At 33.0% G+C, this 26,291-nt stretch overlaps 2 protein-coding genes across 9 annotated transcripts in view; one reads left to right on the plus strand and one right to left on the minus strand.

Annotated features, from left to right (window-relative positions):
• The window catches only part of LOC122628124 (protein PALS2), a 19,159-nt gene extending 9,333 nt beyond the window's left edge, over window positions 1-9,826 (plus strand). For 3 of the 7 annotated variants that reach the window (XM_043810017.1, XM_043810023.1, XM_043810018.1), the window contains 6 exons: window positions 4,259-4,558; window positions 5,540-5,776; window positions 6,166-6,640; window positions 6,952-7,286; window positions 7,950-8,024; window positions 8,162-9,826. In XM_043810017.1, coding sequence (XP_043665952.1) covers window positions 4,259-4,558; window positions 5,540-5,776; window positions 6,166-6,640; window positions 6,952-7,286; window positions 7,950-8,024; window positions 8,162-8,338 — 1,599 coding nt within the window. In that variant the 3' untranslated portion in view covers window positions 8,339-9,826. The other 4 variants (XM_043810022.1, XM_043810021.1, XM_043810020.1 and 1 more) reach the window with 4 other exon arrangements.
• Window positions 9,827-11,963: 2,137 nt separating this feature from the next.
• Window positions 11,964-25,835, minus strand: LOC122627730 (homeobox protein CHOX-CAD). 2 transcript variants are annotated; one of them, XM_043809119.1, is made up of 4 exons: window positions 24,518-25,835; window positions 23,063-23,137; window positions 13,061-13,206; window positions 11,964-12,840 (listed from the first exon to the last, which is right to left on the minus strand). In XM_043809119.1, the coding sequence occupies exons 1-4, from the start codon at window positions 25,266-25,268 to the stop codon at window positions 12,682-12,684; spliced, it is 1,131 nt and encodes a 376-aa protein (XP_043665054.1). In that variant the 5' UTR covers window positions 25,269-25,835; the 3' UTR covers window positions 11,964-12,681. The 2 variants fall into 2 exon arrangements, with proteins under 2 accessions (XP_043665054.1, XP_043665055.1); XM_043809120.1 differs by lacking the exon at window positions 23,063-23,137 and having other exon boundaries at window positions 24,518-25,824.
• Window positions 25,836-26,291: the final 456 nt, after the last annotated feature.

Genomic DNA, 26,291 nt, shown 5'->3' on the forward strand with positions numbered 1-26,291 from the left:
TAAAGTTGTAGATAAAAAATCGCGTTGCTCATCCTCGGTCATATCCGCGTAATGGGATCTGACCCCGTCAACTTCGTTGATTGACCCGATCGTCTTAGGCGCCTATTCCGCGTGGCGTAGGCGTTAGTTTGCTCGCGCGCGCACAAATTTAAAGAGAACATGACATGCGCACTTCTCATGAAAGACAGATAGATAGATAGAGAAAGACAGAAAGAGGGAGAAAAAGGGAGAAAGAGAGAGAAAGAAAAAAACAGAGGGAGAAAGAGAAAGAGAGAGAGAGAGACACACGTGTACATATTCTCTTTCTTTCTCTTTCATACACACATGTAAAAGAGTAGATGTGTATACAAGACGATGTAATTTCAAGCGAAGAGCCGGCTTTTGCAATCACCGATGGAGAGCTATGGGGAGAACGTGCGCGTATGTAACTTCCTTCCTCGATTGTATTTGTAACAGGAACGTAACTACTCTGTCATAGTGCCATAGGTCAACATCTTCTCAAACAATAAGAATTGAATCAAATTTACGATTTTTGAAAGAAATATTAAAAAATAGAAAACCGTGTCCTCACGCTTATAGATATCATTAAATTTCACAAATATTTTCCTATCGTCGCTTGAAAACTAATTTGATCAAAATGATTGACTTTCTCTCCCCTCCTCTCTGTCATCTGAAAAATCTGCACACGTAATCCTGTTTTCACTTAGAATGATATAAATTTTCACGAACTTTGATAATAAAAAATAAAAAAGAACAAAAAAAAATCGCACTATATAAACAAAATTAAAGTTTTACTCGTGCGACTACCTGTTGTTCAATCTCGTCGATATCGTTCTCTCTAAACGAACGATATCAATGGCAACGTAATTAGTTTGCCGTGATTACTGCAAAAAAGAAAATCAAGAAAAGAACATAAAAAATTGAAGAAGATCATTTAAAATTTTCTCTTGAGCGAAAGAAAGAAGAAAGGAAACAGAGGAAAAAGAAATAGAAAGAAAAAGAAAAAGAAAAAGAAGAAGAAAAAGAAAAAGAAAAAAAAGAAAGAAAAATTCGTAAACCATCTCATGGCACTGGAGAATATTTTATACGTCCCTGTTGTCCATGTCGTATGCGAACGTAGCGGTGCGTCGCATGCCAGAGAGTCGTGGCAAAGCAGGAGAAGAAGAAGGGCCCCCACCTGTTTCAGAAAGTCGAACGTACTGAACGGGCTGCCTACGCGGAGGGGAAAAACGTCAGTAGTAGGCGCGGCAGTTTTCAGACGCTGCTACCTCAGCGTACACCTCTTTTACAAGACATTCTTTTCTTTCATTCTTTCTTTCTTTCTTTCCTTGCTTCCTTCCTTCCTCTTTCTCGTTTCTCTTTTCTCGTACGAAACCCTTTTGTCCTCGAAACGAAAAGGAGACCTTTGTCCTGGTGTTAAAACAGTGTACTCTATATAGTATATACTCTATAACGTGAACGTTAACTCGTCCTATCTACAAAAACGACGTCGATCAATATCAACGTTGTACGTTGCTCTTCATCGAGGCCACTGACTCGTTTCAACCAACTACGTCCAGTTGAACGAAGACCCAACGTTAAAGAAACTTCCCAGGATATCCGCAGTAGTCGTTTCGTTTTTCTCAGGTGAGCGCGTCGGTACATTAGAAGCGATCATTGTTGATTCGTTGGATATAAGAGGTAAAGAGAAGAATCATTCGAGCGAAATTACAAGAGAAATATCGTATATGATATATCGTGCACGGTAAAGTATATTACAGTAAATACGAAGATGTATGTATATACGTATCGTGAGATCATTTCCGTGGCTACGTGCAATAATGGCTGGTAAACAGGGAATAGAATGAAAGTTGTATCTAGTGGATTACGATCAAACGAATATCGCGAGTGAAAAGTTTACCAATCCAAGAAACACGTGATATACATTGTGTCGAGCACGATGTTTAGTCAAAATGTTAGAACGTGCTTTTACTGAACGTTTAACATTGTGTAGGAGGATTTTCAAATGATTCGGAAACAACGAAAGAAGGATGGTGAAAGGCAATGTACGGGAATAAGAGAAGGATAGAGAGACGTTCTAAAGTTCGATTGAATAGTATTTCTATTTTTATATATATATATATATATATATATATATATATATATGTATGTATATATATGTTTAAACGCGAAAGATACGAATTTAATAAATCGATCGAGCTATAGAGACACTATGAATTCTATGAAATTATAAATTACAAATTCTATGAAATTATTTTTAAAAAGAAATTACAATGATCCTCGATAAATCAAGTTCAATGATAAATTTGATCTCGTTAAAATTGGCAAATCCAGCAAACATATGTCTCGCATATGTCTCGCATACCGTTTCTTCGAATACTTGCATATTCGGTTTACTTCGATCGTCTGACAAAGCGTTGGAACGACATTAACGTTTATTTTGCAACCACGAATAAATCGTGTCGATGAATTCCGTGCACCACAATTTGATTTATGTCGAGAACCTCAAACCTCGATTTCCGTGGGCCAAATTTCTAATGAACGACCGGTAACACGTATTTAGTGATTTTGAAATCTTTAGACACCGTTTATCTTTCTTAAACTAAGAACCTATTGATAACGAGACAAAGAATAATAACTCTTGTAGAATACATAATGTACGATGGTGAAAGAACGTGATTAAGAAAAATGACCGCAACGTCTAGTCGATCGTGGCATTCATATTACAGTACAGTACAATCGTACGTAGTATGTACTTACTTACATACGTACATACATATATACATATATTGCGAATAAACGTGATTCAATGGTGAGTCATCGTCATCATCGGATCTCCGAGTACATGTTTAATATACTCGCAAAATCTGTTGTGCGAAATATAGCAGACGTACATACGTTTTAAAATCGACCCTGTGTTAAATCGATTATGTAGAATAAACAAATAATTGTTTACAAACAATAGGATATCAAGTTCCAAAACTAATCGTGAATATATTCTCAGCGTGCTTTAATGCAAACTCGTTTCTCTGTCTGTCTTATTCTCTTTCTCTCTTTCTTTCTCCGTCTCTCTGGATAAATCGATTTCTCTTTCAAATTTAATTGTAAGTCGTGTAAATATCGTTTAATTTCTTTTGCGTCAATACGTACGACCCTTTGTCTCGAATATATTTTTAATAACTTTCTAATTAAAAACGATTATATATTTTTAATAGCTTTCCGATTAGAAAAGTCTTGTCATATTCGATATTTGATTGATTTCAAATCGTTTAATTCTAGTTAAATAAATCAAAAGCCATTTCAGATAAATTTATTCCTTAGGAAATATTCATTAGCTATAAAGCATTGTTCTCGCTGAATTACCTCTTGAAGGTGGCTTCGAAGCGCGATGAGAATGACCCACTTTCGTAATTAATCCATAATTATTGTGACTCTCTATTGACTCTAGACACGAGTCAGGTCCTGACCATAGACATTGACTCTAGAGTTTAATAAGTCTAATACAATTAATCCTCATTGACATCACCTTCCTTGTTCTTCTTCGATACGTTCTTTTTCTAAGGATTTTTAAATTATGAATATTTCTCTTTTTCTCTATTAATTAGATGTATCGAGTGAAAAATGTGCTTGTATTATCAACATTTCGAAGATAGGGAATAATAAATGACTTTTATCTAAAGGCCATTTTATCTATAACGTGAGGTCATTAAACAAAAATTCGTTGATACAGCTGCGCGATGATCATTACTAGAGTTCTCTTATTCTCATGAAAATAGAAAAGCAAACGATAACTATGGCATCTCGCCGTACCGTAATGGCTTTGGAAACCCGTTCTAACTTTCACAACCGGTAAGAGTGACTAGATGAGTCTCACGGGACTATCTTAATATTGGAAAAGTAGTTCGTATTCAAAACTACTTTAGAGATTAAAACAACTATTATAATGTTGAATCAATGAAGATGAATTATTTTACATATATATGTACATATATATATATATATATTTTATTTTTAAATAAAAATTATCACGGTGACCGATAATCACTGATAAAAACGTTATAATCTTTTTTTAGGATTATCAAGGAACTAGAAAATTCTAAATACTTAATAGTTGAAGGGTTAGTTACTTAAGCACAATCGATATCGAGAGTTCTTCAGATCCAAGACTCTCTTGTCTCCGTGACTAAAGCTGGAGTATAAGCTACGAACGAAAACCTGTTTTCAATGGATCTTGGTCTGACTTCTGACTAACTTTCAGGTCCAGGAACGTCTCGAAGACGCGCCGGTCCCTGTAGAACCGGTATGTTCTTCTGTTTGTGACATCGTCGACGAAGTCTGCCACGAGCTTCAGTCCTATAGAAACGAGAACGGCCGTGAATTGGTAGCTCTGTTGAGAAACTCCCACTTGAAGGCGCTCTTAGAGACTCACGACGCTGTCGTGGAACGTAGGGAAGCTTCACCGATTTCAGAAACGATTCCATCTTTAGTTATGCCTTCCGACGAGAGGACGGAAGTCATGAGAGTCGTTGGACTTACAAGACAACCGGACGAACCATTGGTAAATAATTAATATTTCTTAGACCATCATATAACATAAACCGTTATTTTTCGAAAAAGGACGTAATTCGAATTTTTTCAACAAAATTTTATTTCTTCAATTTGTTTAATTCTTTTTTTTAAATTCTTCATTTGATTTTAGCTAGAGATCGATATTTTATTTTTATTAATCGATATTAAAGTCAATATAAAAACAGACTTTTACGGCACTTTCGAAAATAACGATTCATATTATGAACATTCCATAGGATTGGAGAAAATGTATTTTAATAAATCTATCTAAGAATGAAACAAAATTAATGTAAAATTTATTAGTGATTTATCTAGGTGTTTTATAAAGAAAAATTACACTAATTTTTGAGATTCCTATACAAGTATGTAGACATAGATGTGATTTTTTATGGAGTTCTCAAAATAGAGCTTAGAATCCAAATTTAATTACTCTTTCCTTGAAACAAGCATCAATGTATCTCTTTCTCTCTTTCTCTTTCTCTCCTCTCTCTTTTTATTTTTTTCTTTCTCGAAAATGGGAAGAGAAACTTTGAAAATCTTTGCCAGACGGGTCTTTCTCTGTCTCTCTCTCCCTCTCTCTCTTTCTCTCAGAATTAGAGTCAAAAGGAAAGACGGAAATGCCACATGCAGTTCATAAATAAGTGAAAACGTTTATTATTCTCGCTTCGATCTCGTGCCATGTGGCCAGCAGCAATTCGATTTTCTAATTCTCTCTTGTATCTGGCATTTCGTTACCGAAAACAGTAAGGAACTTGAAATATGCGAGAAGGAGAAAATTCTCTTAAGTATTAATTTTTCAGAGACAGCTTTCGTCCGCGATTTAAATGTACATTGCAAAGATCAGATTTTCGATGAAACGTTTAGAATTCCATGTTTGTTTCATTAATGAATTTCAACCCGAACGATTTGGTTTTAACTTCGATAAATAATTTCAACGAAACAGTCGACTAAAAGTTTGATATTCTTTCAGGGTCTGACAGTGCAAGTTGACGAGTCTGGCAACTTGATAATAGCCAGGATCCTTGGTGGTAGCACAGCAGCAAGACAAAGACTTTTAAGAATAGGCGAGGTGATCTTGGAAGTGAACGGGAAGACTGTTCACAATCCCGATGAATTGCAACAGGCTATACACGAGGCTAAAGAGAATCTCTTTTTAAAATTGGCCCCTGGAATAGCTAATGACGGCAGTAGACCGCTCAAGTCCACGGTAAGCGAACATATTGCATGACGTTATTTGTTCCGCTCTGCTGATCGGCTCAACAACTACAACTTTAGACATTATACATTTTTTCTTTTACGTTCACTCGACGACGTAATATCTTTAGTTCCAATCGAAATGGAAATAATCTATGCGATAATTATCGGTAGTTTCTGTAATTGGAATAATTATCCATAGTTCTGACAAACAGGAATACTTCCATAATCATTGGATCGTTTTGGTTTGAATTACTTCGACGGCATGTCGAAAGAAACAAATCTTTTTTGTTAACATTCAGAATTATTAGAGTTCTTGGAAATTAATAATAATTATTAATAATAAAACGAATGATCGTATAATAAATACAATGCAATTAATAACCAACTTTGTTTTTGCAGTGTTACATGAGAGCTCTGTTCGATTACGACCCGTCAGAGGATACTCTTTTACCGTGTAAAGAGATTGGTTTACGTTTTAACAAAGGTCACGTCCTTCAAATAGTTGACCAAGCCGATCCAAATTGGTGGCAGGCACGAAGAGTCGAAGGTGACGGGCTGAGTTCAGCAGGTCTTATACCGTCCTTGGAATTGGAAGAACGGAGGAAGGCTTTCGTTCCGCCTGAGGCAGATTTCGTTCACAAAATAAGCATTTGTGGGACGAGAATCTCTAAGAAAAAGAAGAGGAAGATGTATCAGTCGAAATCTAACGGGGAATTCGACGGTGCTGAATTACTTCTTTATGAGGAAGTTGCTAGGATGCCACCTTTTAGACGTAAGACTTTGGCTTTGGTTGGGCCACGTGGTGTTGGTAGACGAACGTTGAAGAACAGGCTAATAAACAGTGATCGAGAGAAATTTGGCACGATCGTACCATGTAAGAATTTGAAGATCTATCATTTATCGTTATGATTATTATAAGTGAGATCTATAAAGATGCATGAATGAAATATATCAATTTTTATTTGTAATTTGTTTGAAATTTGTAGAGTTATTGGAAACGATAAAGTTAATTGATATTGATTTTATCGTTAAAATCTTCTCAAAATGATATTGCGTACACTTAACGGATAAACTAACAATAATTCAAACGATAATTATTTTAAATTATGAAAATTTTTTATTAATTTATATTAATTTATAAAAAATTATTATTATTTCAAATATTAATTATTTTGATATTTTTAGATACCTCCCGACCTCCCAGGGTTCTCGAAGAAGATGGAAAAAGTTATTGGTTTACTGATAGAGAAAGTATGGAAAGAGATATCAGAGAACATCGGTATTTGGAATATGGCGAACATGGTGGTCACTTGTACGGAACAAAATTAGACTCCGTTCGAGAATTGATAAGAGCGGGAAAGATGTGTGTCCTGGATTGTAGCCCTGCAGCATTGAAGATCCTTCATAATAGTACAGAATTTATGCCTTATGTTATCTTCATAGCAGCACCAGGAATGGAGCAATTAAAAAGCTTGTACGATCTTGGAAGGTCTACAGGAGCTAGCAGTCGAAATCTGACGGTATCTATACGAGCCGAGCAATATTTTTAATTCGTAAAGAATATAATTAAACGAAAGTTGACATTTTATAAGCTAAGAAGAATATTTATTAGATCGAATTATTTATCTAGTCATTTTGAAATTATCATTCTTATTTTTATCCTTGTCGTAGAATTGTAGTCTATTCCTATAGATGATGACGTTGCATTTTATAAATGTTGCAAAATGATAATTATGATTTTCCGATTTAAAATAAGATACGTGTTCGTAAAATATTTCATTGCTATGAATCCTCGTATACATAACTTTAGAAACATTAATTATACAATTGCATGATTCATACAACGACGTTTATTTTTCTTGCATGTAAATTTTATCAACGCGTTTAACATTGAAAATGATATCACTGTAGCAGTTTAGAAAAAAAAAATAATCAAAAGTCTAAGTTAATTATCGATATCATTAGCGTCTCTCATTTGCATATTAGACGTATCTGTGCAATTCCGAAGCAAGATTCTTCCAAAGTATTTAATCGTATTTCACATAGAAATAATCGCATTTGTTTTATTGTAGAGTCGTCGATCTCCTTTTCTTTTTAATTTAAACAATTTTAGCAACTATATGTTAAGCTTGATCATCCTATTTGATTTAATCCCTTACATGTATTTGATGTTCGCTTAATAGTTTGACCGGCAGAGTTCGATAAGGTACAGCTCGAGGAGGGCCAGAACACTAGAATCTCTTGCATCTTTATATGAGGTTTGTGTTGCATGATGCATCATCGTTATCTTCAATCGTATTACATTTATAGTAGTTGATAAATATTTTGAACAAATTTTTGTTTTCTACGGTGCTGCGATACGCAATAATATTAATAATATATTCGATGATCACAGGAAGACGATTTAAAATCGACTCTGGAGGAATCAGCGGCTTTACAGAGGGCCTACGAAAAATACATCGATCTCGTGATCGTCAACGAAGATTTCGATCAAACCTTTAGACAAGTGATCGCAGCTTTAGACGCTTTGGCCACTGAACATCAATGGGTTCCAGTCAATTGGATATATTAATTGAAAGTATGAATCGTGACGTAAACGAAGTTTTCGTCTTTCAGAAAAGATTCTCACGAGTTTCGGATTAACAGTTACGAGTGAGAACGAGCGAACTAATAATTACTGCCGACTATACGGTTGAAAACCGTGAATTTCAATAGACTACTTAGTAGGAGAAAATCAAGCGAAGACGATTAAAATAACGCTTGAACGATATTCGCTATCGATCATCGGATCGATTCGTTCAATCGCCATATCTGATAAGAATCGACACGTGGAATCTGAAATTTCAAAATGACGTTTACTTATTTGAAAGAATTTCCAATGACAGAAGAATAATTATGATTTCGTCATTAACATAAAAGATTATTATTAATCGGTTGCATTTATTTATTAATTTTGTTAGAATTATTTATGGGAATATTAAGTATAACGTCTGAAAATAGGCCATGTTCTATAAATTCGTCTATAAGTAACAAAACTTTTATGTCTCTTATGATTAGCAACGTATTGATACATTATAGCTCTGATAAGATGCGCATATGAGTATGTTGCTATATCGTAAGTAATTGGAAAAACCATTAGGTGTAATATTAAATATTCACATAAAATAATTTTAAATCAGCCATAAAAAAACGTTCGGTATTCAAATCAGTTTCGTGTTTCGAAAAGTATCGATATAATTTTCTCAACTTCGTGCTGGAACGTTTCATGCCGTTTTAGGAAGTACAATCGTAGAATTTATGTTAATTTTTTTGTAAGTTTATAAACGAGATCATTTCGCCATTATCAAAGCATTTATTCGAATTTATACCGTTTTGTAGATACGCGATATTTTTAGTCTTGTAACTAAGAATATTTTGCGATGATTTCTTTTTGAGATTTTTATAAAACGATATTGTAACAAGCAGGCGAAGTCTTGTTTTTTAATCAAGTTTGGTCGATTGGATCGATTAAACCTAAGGATTAAACCGCCGTCCAATTATTTTTAAGATAATATACGTTTCGTATTTTAAGTTAAAATCATCTTTCTGTGCAGGATCACGTACTTTGTACTTCACTTTGATCGAAAACGATCACGTTCTTTTTGTAATAGATAGGTGAAATATTAATTGTAAGGTGCCGTTGATTAATTTCATTTATTTTTTTCCTGTTTTATATATGTATATTCTATTCAAATCGCCTTCGATGCTCATACATGCTAAATCATATTCCTGGCATATAGTGCCTTAAACAAGCGCATTCTCATATTAAGAGTTTGACGCGAAGACCTACTTTTTTCAAGATAAATGTCTTATGTGCAGGTTTTACGTAAGTATTAACATACATATTTTCTAACGTATAGAGCACACTCACAGGCATACGCATACAAATTAAAATCAAATCATGCGCTTGCGTATGAGGAAATATGATGAAAGAACGAAATGCATGTATCGAACGGTGCGATTTTGATCGGACCAAATGATACGCGAAATGAATAAATTTTATCAAGTATTTGTTATGGAACAAGACTCATTTCATTTAATCCGATTTATTCTTTACCTAAATATCGATTATTGCTTATGGTTTTGTCTCTTTTAGTTCAAAGTTATCTTATTTCAATGGATTATTATTAAAAATATTTTATAGAAATCTTAGATTACTCAGAAACACATTAAATTTACAATAAATTTCCCAAAAGAGACGATCTATACCTTCATATTCTCCTTGATCTTCTTTTAAAGAAAGATGGAAAATTTACATCTATCGATTAATGTTACTCTTCACGTGAAAATTACTTTGTACGTGATAATCTAAGTTGAAAAAATAAATAAAATAGCAGATATATTTATATTTTTTAATATATTAAAATATTTGAACAAATGTTCTTATTTATTCATTTATTTTTATTATTTCTTATGAATTCGATAATTAACTATTAACATAAACGTTTTTGATAACGTTAACTATCGACATATAAAATTTGCGAACTTTATATAAGCGCAATACTCTTAATTTCATATCTTTTATAAATTTATTCTATCCTATAAAATTTGATGCTCCATTCAACTTTGTGCTATATGCACTAGATGTCAGCGCTGACTTCTTTAACATCTTTACTTGAACGTAGGTAACGAAGATATCTTCATACTCACTTATTACCTATTATTAAGGATTAGAAGTTTCTTATTAGTTTTTTATTAATACTCCTAGTCATAATTATTGACGAAGTATGGAATATTAATTATGCATAATTATAATCTGCAAGATTGTTAACAAAAAAGAAAAAAAAAGAATAAAATTTTTTCATATTATCGTTACAGTCTACAAAGTCACTCTAAAGACGGATGAAGATTAGTATGTTAAAATAAAAATGTTAACAATAATATATAACGCGTACAAAAATGGTAAAAATAGATTTCCACTGATAGGAAAGATACCTGAGTAAAGAAAGGACATCAAAGAATCTCTGCAAAAGGATTTTGAAATACATCACGGAGAGGACGTTTTATTACAGTTTTCATCCGCAGATTAGCCCCTTTGGAACCATCGATACTCGATTCAGGAACTTTATAACCCTCATAAAAGTATCTATTTGGTGTTTGCGACTGGACCGACTAGCCCGGAGAAACTCTAACAAAAAGGTCTCTCGTCCGCGTATCCTCACGGAATTTTTCTCGGTATACGTAAAACGATGTTACGTTTCGGGGTCCAATTACGCCTGACTGCCGACCAACCTTCCTCTTTTCAGCTTCTAAAAGAAACTGACCCATCCCTTTTTCACTTCTTCCTTATCCCGATTTTTTTCCGAGGTAGATGCCACAGATAAAAAGGATAGAGATAGTAGCTGTTGGTCGTAAAAAAAAAATTTTCTTCTCTAGTACGTTATAGTAAATAAAAAATATTTTCTTCATTTCACAAAGTCACTTATCAACGAGAACGAATTTCAACGAAGTTCGCTAGAAACTAACGATATTACTTCGCACGTTATTTATAAAAATGTTATTTTTATTAAAACCTTACGATAATCTTTAACATTCTTAATTGGAGATTCTCAAATAATATAAAATATTTAGACACGATACATGTATTTTCTTCTTATCCCTTAAATTCCTCTTTTTTCTCTTTCTCTCTCTTTCTCATTAGTTTCAAGATTCTTGTTTATCCCACGATCAAAGGCATCTTCAAAAAAAAAAAGAAAAAAGAAATCATTGTCGAAACGGTGTGGTACATAGTCACGGAAAGTTCAAGTCGAGCGATGGTATGAGAGAAAAAAGTTGAAGAAGGAGGATATAGATGGGTGGAGGTTGGTCGGTTCGTTCACAGCATCACGGTCGTCGAAGTACCGGGGGGTTGGTTTCAGGGGATGAAGTGGTCTGGGGTCGGACATCGATCTGGTAGTTAACTTCAGGGCTCCCGCGGGACTCGTTGGCACCTACGTAGCTTTACCGCTTTTTAGTGTGCGTTCTTGTGGATTTCTATGTTTTCTACATTTATACGTTTATCTACATGTACATGTGCGTCTGGATATCCATGGCATTCATTGCCATCGGCTATGCGCTAGCATTTCAAACACTCTGCATTACACGCGTTTATAGGTTTTTATTTATGTATGCATGGATCTAACACAATCGTAGAATGGGTTTGAAAAGTAAATGAGAAATATCCTCGAATATATTTATTTTAAATAATACGAAATTATAAATGGAAAGCGTTAAAAAAAATCTCAAGTTAAATATCTCAAAATCTCAATTTCAAATATCAAGTCTCTTTAAGAGTTTAATAAATACATAATGCCTCAGGCATTACTCGTCGTTATACTTGTAATTACTCGTAATTACGCGTCAGAGTTTTTTAATTTACAAGAAAAAAAGAAAGAGTAATTTTGTTATGGGTATTAAATTATAATGTATCACTTTTACGTTTAAAAAGTTTTTTATAATAAAATCACAAATCATTACATTGCTAGGTTTTAACACTTGGCAACTAAATGTATAAGACTATAATTAATAATTTATTACACGTTATTATTCTCTTCCCTTTTTATGTGCACTTATATACAATTATTTTGCATTGGAAGTTTCTTGTTATTGTCTAAAACATCATTGGAAATTGTTTTAAACTTTATATTAATAATGTGAATAACTTACTTTTTATATAAATAACAATTCATTTGCTTTCCAAGTTTAAGAACAGTATATTAAAATTCAAAATTTTAAATCCAATGCAAAGACATCGTTATATCGATGCCTTGATACATCCTAACTACACGTGTCATAAATTACTAAAGTCTTACATATATTCATGTCTAATATATATATATATATATATATACAGTGTTTACACATAGTTGCAAAGTGCATCCATTTATTTTCCTATTTTTATTGCAGATAACTCCACCAGATCCTATCTTCCACGCGTGCTTTCCTTTCGTCCAAAGTAAGTGTTTCCGTAGTTTTTAATAATTTTTGTTCCATTTCTTCGCGTTTTTTCATTTGTTTTCTTTGTTTTGCTCGTCTATTTTGGAACCAAATTTTTACCTGTCAACATCGCAAAGATATAAATTTAAAATGATCTTTAGAATTAACAGAATTTATATATAAATACTATTCATTACGCGATATTCAATGATATCAAATTATCGAGAATTATTGTTTAAATTATTGGTGTGTGTTTTTTTCTACGATTTAGTTAATTAGCGTGATACTTTTCAAATGATAAACACGTATTAAAATATAAATCATTATTCTAAAGAATTACCTGACGTTCAGAAAGATTAAGAGAGCTGGCGAGTTCTGTTTTACGTCGGATCGTAATATAACTGTTAAAATGAAATTCCTTCTCAAGTTCTAGCCTTTGATGATCTGAGTAGACCACTCTGTATTTGTCTTTGGTCCGAGTTTTTCCTGAAAAAGAAAGAGATAATATATAAAATAACGTTGTTAAACTTCTCGCTTTTCTTATTTCATCTTCGGTATCGTTCGTCAAAGTTGATAACGATTTTTATTGTTCGATTAACATCGTTCAAAACTAAATACGTTATAGTAACCAATTAAGTATATTAAAGAATATTATAAAATCTGTTGATGTATATAAATTAACGCGCATTTTCTTAAAAATGAAAAATAAAGGAAAGAAGAAATCATTGAAACAACGAAAAAGCACGAGTATCTATATTCTTAGAATAGATTCGTTGGCTAGAAGATAACGAAACGTTATCGCGAGTATCGTGAAAACTTCTTTATCCCTTTCGCTCTATTACTATCGTTATTAAACTGCGCGATAAGCATCCATTGTGGATACTTATATTGATACTAAGAAAAAAAAAGAAAAAACCAGAAAAAAAGAATAAAAATTAATTCTCAAGCTATTAATTATCCTACTCGTTCGATGATCCAAAAAAAGAGAAGAAAAAAAAAAGAAAAAAGAATAGGTTTTTTCAGCCGACGGGAAAAAAATTTTTTAGGCTGTAAAATCAAAAAGAAAAGAAGAAAAACGAAGAAGGAAGTTGACTGTGGTATTGAGCACGACGTGTGAATATCTTTACGCGACGTGGCGTTGTAAGAGAACCGATTACATTCGTATGGAATACGGAATGGAAGAGAGTGCTATGGTAAGAGCAGCTAGGTATAGAAAGACCGACTGAAAGAGAGACAGAGGGAGAAAGAGAGAGAGAGAAAGAGAGAAGTAGAGAGAATATAAGAGAAACAGAGAGAGAAGAGAGAGAGAGGGAGAAGGAAAGAGAATATAAGAGGAACAGAGAGGAAAGAGAGACCGATTAGATAAGGCTAGCCGGCGAGATCAAAGGCGTGCACGTTAATCCACCACTCCTCGATAAGAGGACTCGAGGTCTTCGAGGCATCACGAATAGGCTTCGACCTTAGATTTTTTGACCGTTCAAATAGGTGGATCCAGCATGGCTGGCTGATACACTGAATTTCTTGTTTAGAAAAAAAAATCAACATGGATTTTATTGAAAGATTATAATGTATTATTTTGTACGATGTAATAATAACGTTGTAAATAACGACGTCAGGTATAATGATTCATCATCCAAATGACGTTGAATTATCATCAACGTCATTAATTATTATTATTTTTTTTTCTTTTTTTTTTTATACTTTGTCCACGCCACGATATGAGTCAAGAAACGATATCGAAGGATTTTTGCCTTTAATTTTGTAATAATTTTAAATTTATACTGTCCTTGTGAGATACCATTTAAGCCAACGAAAGTACGTTTAGAGTATATTAGGCTTACAGAATTTCAAGTTTTCGAATCTCTATCGGGATTATTAGAGATCGTTATCAAAACGTAAGTACATCAAGCCGCCTATCTCATATCTATGATGGCTCTCCTATCCAGAATCACGGCAAACGTACGAAATTCCTCGTAATGCAAGGGGACTTAAAAAAAAAAAAAAAAAAGAAAGAAAAAAATTTGTTGAGTATGTTAGTATGTATCTAACTATCGTTGAATCGACGACAATGACGTTGAAATCATGATCCTGAAGACGATAAATCCTTCCCTTTGACGTTTACGCATCTTCTCAAAATCTGTAAATATTTGATGACGTTTAAAGCGCGATCGTCTTCGGCTTCATTCGATATAATGCACGTAAACACACGTGTGAAATATTCGTAAACCGTTATCGAAAGACAGACTTTATCTTTACAGATCGTAATCGAAAATGAAAAAATTCCGAGTAGCATACACAACTGTGTCATATATTTGAATTCGTTGTTTCATTTCTTTCCCTTCTTTCTTCATTTTTTTTTCTTTCTTTTTTTTTGATATCTAAAGAAGCTTTCGAGCTTTTTATTTTAAATACAAACCGCCCAAAGTGCAAAGAAGTAACAAAAAAGAAAGAGGAAAGAGTCAACGTGGACGAAGTCGAGAAGGAGTTTGTTGTTTCACGAGATTCGACTTCCACAAACCCGTCCAATTTCCACGAAATGTAACACCTGAACTTTTCAGATCCGAAAACGTTTTTTTGGTTTCTCTCTGGAGACTCGCATGACACGGATGTGGTTGTTTGAAAGGGCAGAAGAAAGAGAGAGAAAGAGAGACAAACGGACAGAGAATGAAAGAGAGAGAGAAACTAGCTATGTCGTTTCAACATAGTCCTATGTGAGCGTTCGCGTGACTCAGTAAGGGATTACCGTCGGCCTTTTTCATCTTTTCGATATCTGAACTCCTCGTGACGATTATCCGTGAACGACTCGTCAAGGCTGTCGACGATTGTACCATCACCATAATCACTCTATCATCGAAACGTTATGAATATATCATAATTGTAAAGAGTATTTCATTCCTCAAACAGAAAATTTATTTATCATTTTACGTTACAAGTGTATCACTTGCCAACTCTTTGTCTCGTATTTACGGCAACACGGCCGTGGAAAAATTATGAAATTCGGTGCTAGACACCAATGATAAGGATACATCCCGGTCGTTGATACCAGAAGTCTCGGATGGAAGAATTTTAAAGGTTGTGTTTGTGAAACGTATACGCAAGCACGTCGTGCTTGTTTATTCGTGGATTACCGGCTGGTGTACGTTTAGAATCACGGACATAATTTTATGATCCCCTTCTTTTTTTCTCTTTTTTTTTCATATATTTCGCGCTAACGAATCTTTCAGAACGCAGTTATACCTTTTGAGAGTAAGTGAGGTGGGGGTAGGGTGGAAAAAGAAACGATATCTTATATCGAAATCTACGATATAATTACTTTAATTATTCTCCATTTGTCATCAACCGATAAGCTATCATTCTAAGTAATCATTCGTCTCATCATGAACGTCTCGTAGATCTTTGAATATATCAAGAATTTCATAATCTTTATACTCGGAATATCGAGAATCATCGAAAGGAGATCAAGGCGAATCGTATCGCGATAAAAATATCTGGTTGGAAGTGCATCCATGAGAAAGAGAAAGAGAGACAGAGAAAGCGGCAGAGAGAATGAAAGAGAAAGAGAGAGAGAGAGAGAGAGAAAAAGATTTGAACGAGATGACTGAAACGTGCTGGTGTTGCGTGTGATAAGAGAGAAAAAGATAGAAGAAGAAAAAGAGAGAAATAGAAAAAGAGAAAGAGAGAAAGAGAGACAGACAGAGAACGCAGAGAGACAGTCGAGGGAGAGAAGAAAGTGCGCTCGTGGGACCCGTTGCCACCCCATTATAGCATTTGCTCTTCCATTTCGAGCTACGAAATGGCAAAAGCGCGTGCCCTGCTTTCCCTGCCAAGACTGAACCCACCCCCGTGTCTCTTCAACCCCTCACGGAACTCTCCGACGTTCACGCATCTCGCCGGGGTCCTATTCGTCAGTGGCATCACAATTACTCGTATTGTGCCATCTCACATTTGTATACGAGTAGATATGTTTCAAATAGCCCCAAGAGTTACGAACCAACAGGATTCTTTTCGATAATCTCGCGAAATGTTCCTGCGAAACGTTATACACTTTGCAATTGACCGACCTGATAATAAATGACGCGATTAAACGAAAGAAGAAATACGTATATTGTCTGTTATTATATCAGACCATAGGTATAATTTTTATTTCTTCATTTTAATAATTAATTTTAATAATTAATTTTAGATTATTTTATCTGTCTGCTGTAAATGATAAATATTTGGAATATAAATTGTATTATTAGATATGGATTAGAAGATATTATTTTTCTTGCGTAATATAATAGTCTCTTGAGTATAGATATTTTTCTCGATCGAATCCTACCTTCTCTGATTTTCGTATAATGTTAAAAAAGAAAATAAAATAAATGTAAGACTATCTGGAATATAAGAATTAAAATGTATTATTTTTAGCGGTAAATACCGTATGATTATTTCCCAGAAAGTTTTCCTTTTGCAATCATTATCACGAGAAACATATATATTGTTAATATCATTATAATAGTTAATAATAATAGAATTTTTCAATTCTGTTTGATGTTCTGTACAAATCATGACGTTTTTTAAATCAAAGTATTTGCGTTGGTGTCTTTATATGTTAACTTTTTTTAACTACGATATATCAATAAAATCTCTAGTTCAAAGATAATAAAATCTTGCATGCAAATCTCTACTATCGTGAAAATTGTTAATGTCTAAAATTATAGGCCAATCGTTTCAAAATGTTTAAAGTAATATCCGTTTAATTATAAATTCCTTTGAACTGGAAATTAGCAAAGTAACCGAATCCAATTTTATTTCAATTTTATAGAATACTTTTGTAAGATATGAAGGTGTGAAGATGTTCTGCTTAACACGTTTTTTGTCAAGCCGTTTTTGAGCAAATTTCATTTTTAGTCCATATGTACCGCTAACATGTACCATATGTTCCGACTAAAAGTGTATCTCTAGCGATTAATTTTTATGATAAATCTATGCTTGTGTACTAATTGTCGATGTTTATTGTACGGCGTTTTCCTAATAAATGTTTTTATAATTTAATCTTCTTTCTGTCTCTGTTTTTTTTCACGATAATGTAAATATTTAGCCAACCAATTGCAAAGTAAATGCTTGTAACGAAAGAAAACTGCATTGCGCAACTGACAACTCATCACTACGCCGTATGTACCCGTTATCGGCTCGCGGCTTAACAAGTATTGCAAATATCATCATAGAGTATAAAATAGTAATATCAATAATTGTTTTCTTACATTTTATCAGTAAATGACAAAAATATCATTTGGCCTGAAAATGAAGTTCATTGTGTACCGAAAACAATGCATCTGACAGAAAACGTGTTAACCCTTTCGTTCCGACGGAAACATAAATACACTCTCAAAGATATAATAAGTACAAAGGGCGTATAACTACTACAAAAGTCCTTTTATAATATATATGTATACGTCAACTATATGCATACATACTATATTATATTTCATTTCAAGTAAACTATTTCTACACACGTAAAATATTATTGTCAATTAAGTGTTCGACAATATTGGTTGGATTAAACAGTAGATTATCATTGGAAATAATAAAATATATCAGTATTTATAGATATAGGGTAATTTTAGGTAAAATAATCCTGTAGATAAGATGATTCGATCTCACAAATGTTTTATAGATTAGATTTTCAAATATTTTTAGTAATAGGACTGATAATTATTAACAAAACTTATGAGCAATATCCTTTGTTTGTTTTCAATTAAGAAATTAGGCGAATTATTTTTTATATAGAAATTAAATATTCTCCAAAATTTTCTGCTATCATAATTTACTAACAATTAACCGAAACGTAATGATTTTTCTGAATACAGTGTATCAATGTAGTATTTTAGTAGTTTTTTGTAAAGTTTATGTTTGTATTCATACGATGAAATATTAATGAGATATTAATATAGTATTATTGACAAGATAAATGAATCATTTGATCAAGTAAAGATTCTCGGGTTAAATAATAAAGTTCAAATTTAAAAATGCTACGGAAAATTCATCTTCGAACGAAAATATTTCATAATTCTTAGCCTAAAAATTTGAAAAAAGTTTTGAAGTAATACTGAAGAGAATGATACCGAATTTGTCGAGTGTAGAGAGTTGTGTAGTTGGACATCGAAATAAAATGACTGTGATTCAACGTGTGAGATGTGATAAGTGGTTTCACGAAGTACATTCAACATTTTTGGATTTATGTGATTCTTATATGGAAATTTTATACAAGCAAAAGAAATAATTTTTTTCCCGTTATTTGTTCAAAATATTTTTTTACTTGGACACTGAATCACGGATCTTTTGTCTGAGAAACGATTTTTTTTTCTTATAAAAAAATTAAGATTATTTTTTAGTTTTATTCCGATATTGTAATGTCTCATTTATGAATATATTTTTCTTCTTTGAATATCGATTAAATTTACAATGTACTGAAATTTAAAAGAAAAAAAAAAAAAACGTCCATCTATCATCGAATCACTCTATGAGAAAAACAACGACGAATGAAAAACTAAATTTCAAACTAAAATGAATAATAACGATATACAACGTTTTGTTCAAAGGCAATTTTTATCTCTTTACACGAATAATTCGGCAACAAAAAATAATTAAGTTCGAAAATATATTATTTGTGCTAAGAAAGGTATGTTAAATTGTTGTTGGTTAAATTTGTAAAATCGAGATATTGTCCTAAGTGCTATTTTGATTTATCTGCCGTCTCCGTGTTTTGAAACTTTTTCCACAAAAACTGATTATTTTTTTATTTTTTTTTTGTTCTTATAATTTTGTCACTTTGTAATTGAAAATATCGCATATAAATTAAAAATGAGAAACATCTTACAATTATTTTCATTAAATAATACTTTTAAATTAGTACTTTCTTCTAAAAACAATTATTTTCAAAAAATAATCAAACAAATGTTACAGACTTTGTCATAAAGTTTAAAGAATAGAAAATTCTGTCCTATGTCATAAACAATTTGCTCGTCAGTATTTCAGTGTCGAGTCGTCGGCGATACGCGTTCAATTTATTGCAGTTACATTTTCTTAGAAACGTGTCGGAGTGAAAGAATTGAAATATCAAATAAATTGAAAGATTATTTGCAAAATGACGTTCATTCTATATACACCTGTATATAAATAATGTTAAGAATAAACAAAATTGTTGGTTCGATCCCATCAAAATTTTACGCATACGTAAGTATTCATCAAAATTACAAAATTACCGAATTAATAACATTTAATTAACTTGTTAATTAACTTATCACGAATATTTCACTTCTATTCTGATAAAAGAATTATTTGTTTTATATTTCTAAAATATTATATATCTTAATTCATCATTTTATAATTAATTAATTAATTCATGAATTAATTCATTTTGTGATTCATTAATTTATCCAAAGATTCTTATTACCATTCATACAATTTTATTTTTGTATATATCCTAATTCTTTATTTTACGCGATTCATTAATTTATTCAAAGTTTCTCGTTACCATTCCTACCATTTTATTTTTTTAATCAGTAAAGATTCATACTATCACGGTTACTGATCGAAAATTTCCCTGATAATCAGATTAATAGCAACGTGCTAATACCTTTGACGAAAGTCTTAAAAACGATTATATCCAATATTTTCTCGCATTGCATTATATAAAAATAAATAATCAATGCCCGGAAAGGATTAACTTTCTTCCCTTCAAAAAAAAAAAAAAAATCCTGTTAAAACAACCCCGAAAAGAGCCGACAACTTCCACAATAGTTTTTACTAAATAACTTGAAACTTTAATCTAGGAGAACAATGAGAGTAACTTTAAGTTTCAAAAGTTATACAGTATCACGTTAATAATAAACAGACACTATCCCCTTTTTTTTTTTATTCTTTATTTGAATAGAAATTTGAAAAACTACTGGAAACTATTTTCCTTCAACTTATAATGGTATTAACTATAGAGTTTCAAAGATTATGGCTAATGTTTTATTCAAAGTATAGAATTCATTACTATTTGTATATAATTCTATATACAAATTCTGTAAATAAAATTCTGTATTCAGACATCGATGAGATATCTAACAGAGTCTCGAACATGACCGACGGCGAGAAACGAGTAAAGTAAAAATGCAATAAAAGCATCAGAAGAAACTAAATCCCTCAGAAAAAACGAACGATGAAAATTTAGAAGACTAACGAATTTACGAAATAAATGAAATTAACATTTATTGTTGGCAAAAGAAATCATTTGTTAAAGATATGTTTTAAGGATTATTTACAACGCGAGTGTCAATGAACGACGAATAAAATGAAGTTTTTTGAATATCATTTTCGATTTTGATTATTTCGTTATTTTTTCTCAAGCATGTATTATATTTTGAACATAAATTGCCTGTATATTTAAATCGATCAATAAAAACCTTTTAGTAGAATATTCAAGAATTTCTCGCGATTATATTCTTAATAAATTCTTGTCAAATTATATTTGATTTTAAAAATTATTTAAAAAAATTTTCTTCTATATTTATATCACGGAAATGAGAAAGCATCGATCTTTGAAATACACAATAGGCGTCCTTTGAATTCTATTTGATCTTTCGATTTACTTTTCTTTTGCCAGTAAACAACTATAAAATTATATTAAAACGAAAGTGGACGACGTAATAATGTATTGATATAAAAGTTAATATAAAATGACATCTAAACGGACAAATAATTTACGACGTTAATTAAATCGTTCTTCAATCTTATACAACGCTCGATGTTGTAAGATTTAATTTTACGACCGACGGCTTCAATGAATTTGTATGAAATTTATATAAATATATATATATATATATATATATATATATATATATAAATACAATAAGAATAAAGAATATATCCAATACAAAAGATCACTTAGCTACTTATATTCGTAGATACAAAAATGTTTTCCTATTCCGTCGCGTTACAGTCACAATCAAAATCATAAATGATTTAAAACCTACCGTAACGGGAGTTGCGTAATAAATTCGCACGAGTTTGCATACGCCGGGTCCCTACTTTAATAAAACAACACGTAAGAACATCTATCGTGGTTAAAGAAGAAGAAATATTATTGCAACGTCGGTTTTCTCTCCTTTATAAAGGGTTAACGATCTCTCGATTCGAAGAAAACATTCGTAGTCTTCTCTGTTCACGATGTTTCATTGCAGGCAGTGAGATACCAAAATGGCGGCCGCTACTCGATTCAAAGATCGAGCGCGTGTTATATATCGACGTACTCGAAAAGGAAAAAAGGAACAAAAAGAAGGAAAAAATTTCGTGGCCAACAAAAAAAAACGATGTTTCTCTCGTCCGTTGGTCTGTTCATCTGCCTGTCCGCTTTTCCAAGCAGAAAGTAGAGGACAAATGATTTGCTGCATCGGCAGGTATACGAGCGTACAAGTTTTAAGAACGAAAATCGTAATACTGTTTTGAATCGTGCGATCCGATGTTATACGATGCAGCGGCCGCCTGCAATATAACCATAAAATGCAGATAATAACCGTTGGAAGGTATCGGAGGGTCGCACGGTCATGAAATAATGCTGTCTAAGAAAACGAAGACAGAAACGAAGAAGCAAAAAAAGATCAGGTCTAGAAAGTGAAAAAGAAAATAAAAGGAGGAACGAGAGATAGAGATAGAAAAGAAAAAAGGGTGAGAAAATCTACGTAATTGCGAACGATTCCGTTACAAGGCGGTACGCTTTTTCGTGACGCTAAACAAGAGAAAATGTATCTAACTACTTACACGATGATCATAGAATGAAAATGATTGTAAAAAGATATCGTATAAATAAAATCTTTTTCATTCGATTATAAGTTATTATTGCTAACTAATTAAAATATGTAAGATATAGAAAAATACGTGTTAATCGAATCAATCGATTCGATAGAAAAATAATTACTATTTTCGTGAATGTAATTTAATTGGAAAGAAATTTGTTTGTTTCGAGAAAATTTAACTCTGTTTTTTTTTTACTTTTTTCCTTAGACTTCTATTCTACATTTAAAATACAAAACACACGTGCGAGATGCGTCATTTCGTGCTACTAATTATTATACCGATAATTATACCACTAAGAATCTATTAGATCGACCAAAATCCAAAAAGGAAAAGCTAAAATCTATCTATAGAACATGCCATAACATTTCTCAATGCTTCATGCAACACGAAAAAAAAGATATCTAATTTCAATCGAGCTACAGAACCTTTTCTCATTAATCTAATAAAAGGAATATAATAGATCTAGAAAAGAAATAGAAATGAAACGGTACGATAATTATTAATAAAATTTTCGTACCGGTGCCGTCGAGGGTGCAGAGCTCGTGAAGCGTCGTAGCCTGACTCGCGTTGCAGGCCGTGGCTACGTCACACACTGCAACAGTACAAGATCAAGTCGCAGAACTAGGACAAATCTCGTAAAATTTATTTTAAATCTCACGAGATTGCGAGGATTTGTAAGAACCAAGAAAAGAAAAAAAAACAAAAAGAAAGAATACGATGTTAGCTATACGACCTCTCTCATAAGACGTAAATACGTATACACGTTAGACGGTAAATCAACTTTGAAAATCGTACGATCTTTCCTATAAATTTCTCCGCTGTTAATATACTATATATAACCTTCAAAAATTATTTACGAAAGAATTTTTCGAAAGTTATAACGATCGACCATCGCTCACGGAAATTTTTCGTTTAAATTCGATAGAAAAATATTTCTAAAGGATTGATTTTTCCCCTCACCTACGCTTGTTGATTCAGGATCATCTGCTGGAAATGGACGAGAATCTGTATGGTCCAGTAAAAAATCGAGGTTTACGAGAGACGAGAGACCAGAGATTATCTTACAAATATTTGAAAGCAATTAGATGTTTGCCCTTCTGTTACCGTGTTTACATTGTTTCTCGTATCTAGTCCGCCCAGACGTATTTATAATCGTACGTACATACGTGATATGGTCGAGGTCTTCTCTTTCTTTCTTTCTCTTTTCTCTTCTAAATTCATTAATTATTAAAAAAAAAAAAAAAAAAAGAGAGAGAGAGAGAGAGAGAATCGTACGTATTGTAGTTTCCAACGCATTTCTCTCATTGTTTTCTAGCTTTCTTATAAAACTATTTCGAATTATCATTACCGATTGTGATTACTATTTCATCCTTGGCAAATTTTAATTCCCAGATTGGTTCGATCGTTTCTTTACCCGATATCGAAACCTGAGATAAGATAAAAAAACAAACAAAAAGCAGCGCGAGAAACGAATAAAGAGCTAGAAGGAACGTCGGAATACCAAATTCACCAGAAATTGAAACATATTTTGAATTTTCAAATTGTTATTCCCCGAGCTTACATTATTTACCTTTGTAATGTCACCGAGATAAATAGATATTAGGTTGGTACAAAAAACTTAACGGTATATCACATTTAAACAGGAATATCGATAATATTCGAAGAATGTTAATCTTTCCATTTGTGCTCTTAATTTAATATATCTGCTTATCGGTACTCGCGAAAAGTATTTCATTTCAATTAACATCATCGATCATGCATAATGTCGACTAAATTCGTCATAATAAATTCTTTGGAGAAAGTTCGTTTGGGCAAAGATAAGAGACACCGAATTTCCTTTCAATTAGACTTCTACCTCAATTTACAGAGCTTTTCGATCGAAATATTAAGAAACCGTTTCTTAATCTTTCGATTCAACGTTAAGTCAAGAAAATTAGAAGAATTACGAAGAAAAAAAAAAGGAAACACTAACCTGGGTTGGGTTGACTTTGATAGGACGACTTTTTCATCCATTCGTACGGGCTCCTGTTCATTCCAGGCCTTGTGTTGTTCTCCTTATTACTATGTGTGTTGTTTACATCAGTATTACAACTATAACTATTATTGTTCATGGCTGGTGATACGGATTGTGCACCAGGACTGCTGATTTCGCTACCGCTAACGGTAGTAGGCGGACTTAGAGGACCGACCCAAGGTGTAATACCTGTTTGAGTCATTTGTGCCTGCTGTAGAATTGGTGACCTTTGAAGCGGAGGCTGTTGGATCATCGGAGATCTCTGTAGTGGGACTTGATGGTGATGGTGTTGTATTTGCTGCTGTAAAGGTTGTTGCGGTTGTTGTTGCATCTGAGGTTGCTGATAAGTCGAATGATGCTGGTATTGGAAGTGTGGAGTGTAATGATGTGTGTGAGGATGAGCCGTCCAACCCGTGAAAACATCCGCGTGGTCGAAGTATTGTTGCGATCCGGTATTCTGATGATGATGGTGCGTTGTCGGTTGAGGATGTCCGTGAGGGTAGCCTGTATACCAATATTGTTGTGCGGAATCCGTTGCAGCTGCTGCAGCCGCCGCTGCAGCCGCAACAGCATGCTGCTGTACTTGTTGCGTGGGTGCATGCTGTTGGATTTGTTGCGGGAACCCTTGCTGTGGCGGGTATTGCTGCTGCTGACGGTAAACGATATGATTGTAATATGGAACCATACCAATACCAGGGAAATCGGTCATTGTGATGATTTTCTCGGAACAGTTAAAAGTTTTTGCAACGAAACAAAGACGTTGGAGTCACTGATCAAATCGTTGTTCCGTCCAAGTAACTTGTTATTCTTCCTTAGAAACTCGGAAGAACTTTAAAATGTTTTTATTTTTTTCTAACTCCTACCGTGAAAATTATTTATCTTTTTAAAAAAATATATATATCACAAAATTAATAGTTTATTATCAAATTCCGAAGATGATTTATAACAAGAAACTTTCACCGTTAACACACAAAATATTATTATTATTATTTCTTTATATTCACCAACAAATTTTAAAACTTAATATTTAAACAAATTCCTCTATTAAATAAAATAATCAAAAAGCAACAAGAATGAGGAAATATTTATGTTAACTGCTAAGAAAAGCTACAGACAACGAATGATAAATAAAAAAATAAACGGTGACGGTAAACGATTGTCAATAATTTCTCCCGGATATGAGTGATGCTTTACGAAGGACTGGATCGACTCATCTGTGAGGACAACTGGGTGCGACCGCTTTTTAAAGGATGCCGCCTCCACTGACGCTCTGTCCCCACCATTTCGAACCAACCAATCCGATTGCTCTCTGCCTGTCGACCAACCGAAATGGCGCCTAATGGACGTCCCGACGGCCGTACGATAAAGAGACTTGCCAGGCGGCTCCCACGCCTCTACCACCACTACCACCACCATACCACCATTACCACCACCACCACCACCACCACCACCACGCACTGCTGACGATTGCGACGTTCTTCTCTTACTTCAAAACAATCCACGAGAGACGTGTCTCTTCTTATTAGAAACAGAATTCTAAACATAATTCTAAACATAAAATATTGGAAAAATATTTTTAACAAAATCAACAAATCGATCGGTTTTTATCTACTTCTTTTTTTACTTTTCCTTTTTTTCTTTATTTCGATGATACATTTTTTTTATTTCGATAAACTCGTTTCAACTATTTCTCTGAATTTCAATTTTATATTCATTAACTTTATCCAACTAT

Source organism: Vespula pensylvanica, chromosome 3, assembly GCF_014466175.1.
Source record: "Vespula pensylvanica isolate Volc-1 chromosome 3, ASM1446617v1, whole genome shotgun sequence".
NCBI classification, from domain to species: Eukaryota; Metazoa; Arthropoda; class Insecta; order Hymenoptera; family Vespidae; genus Vespula; species Vespula pensylvanica.

What these genes read in the sequence shown, in the direction of transcription:
- LOC122627730 (XM_043809119.1), bottom strand. Translation starts at nt 25,268, where the DNA reads ATGACCGATTTCCCTGGTATTGGTATGGTTCCATATTACAATCATATC. An exon ending in TCAAAGTCAACCCAACCCAG is followed by an intron (nt 23,138 to 24,517) that starts GTTAGTGTTTCC and finishes GTACTGTTGCAG; the next exon opens with TGTGTGACGTAGCCACGGCC. An exon ending in TTAATCTTTCTGAACGTCAG is followed by an intron (nt 12,841 to 13,060) that starts GTAATTCTTTAG and finishes CGATGTTGACAG; the next exon opens with GTAAAAATTTGGTTCCAAAA.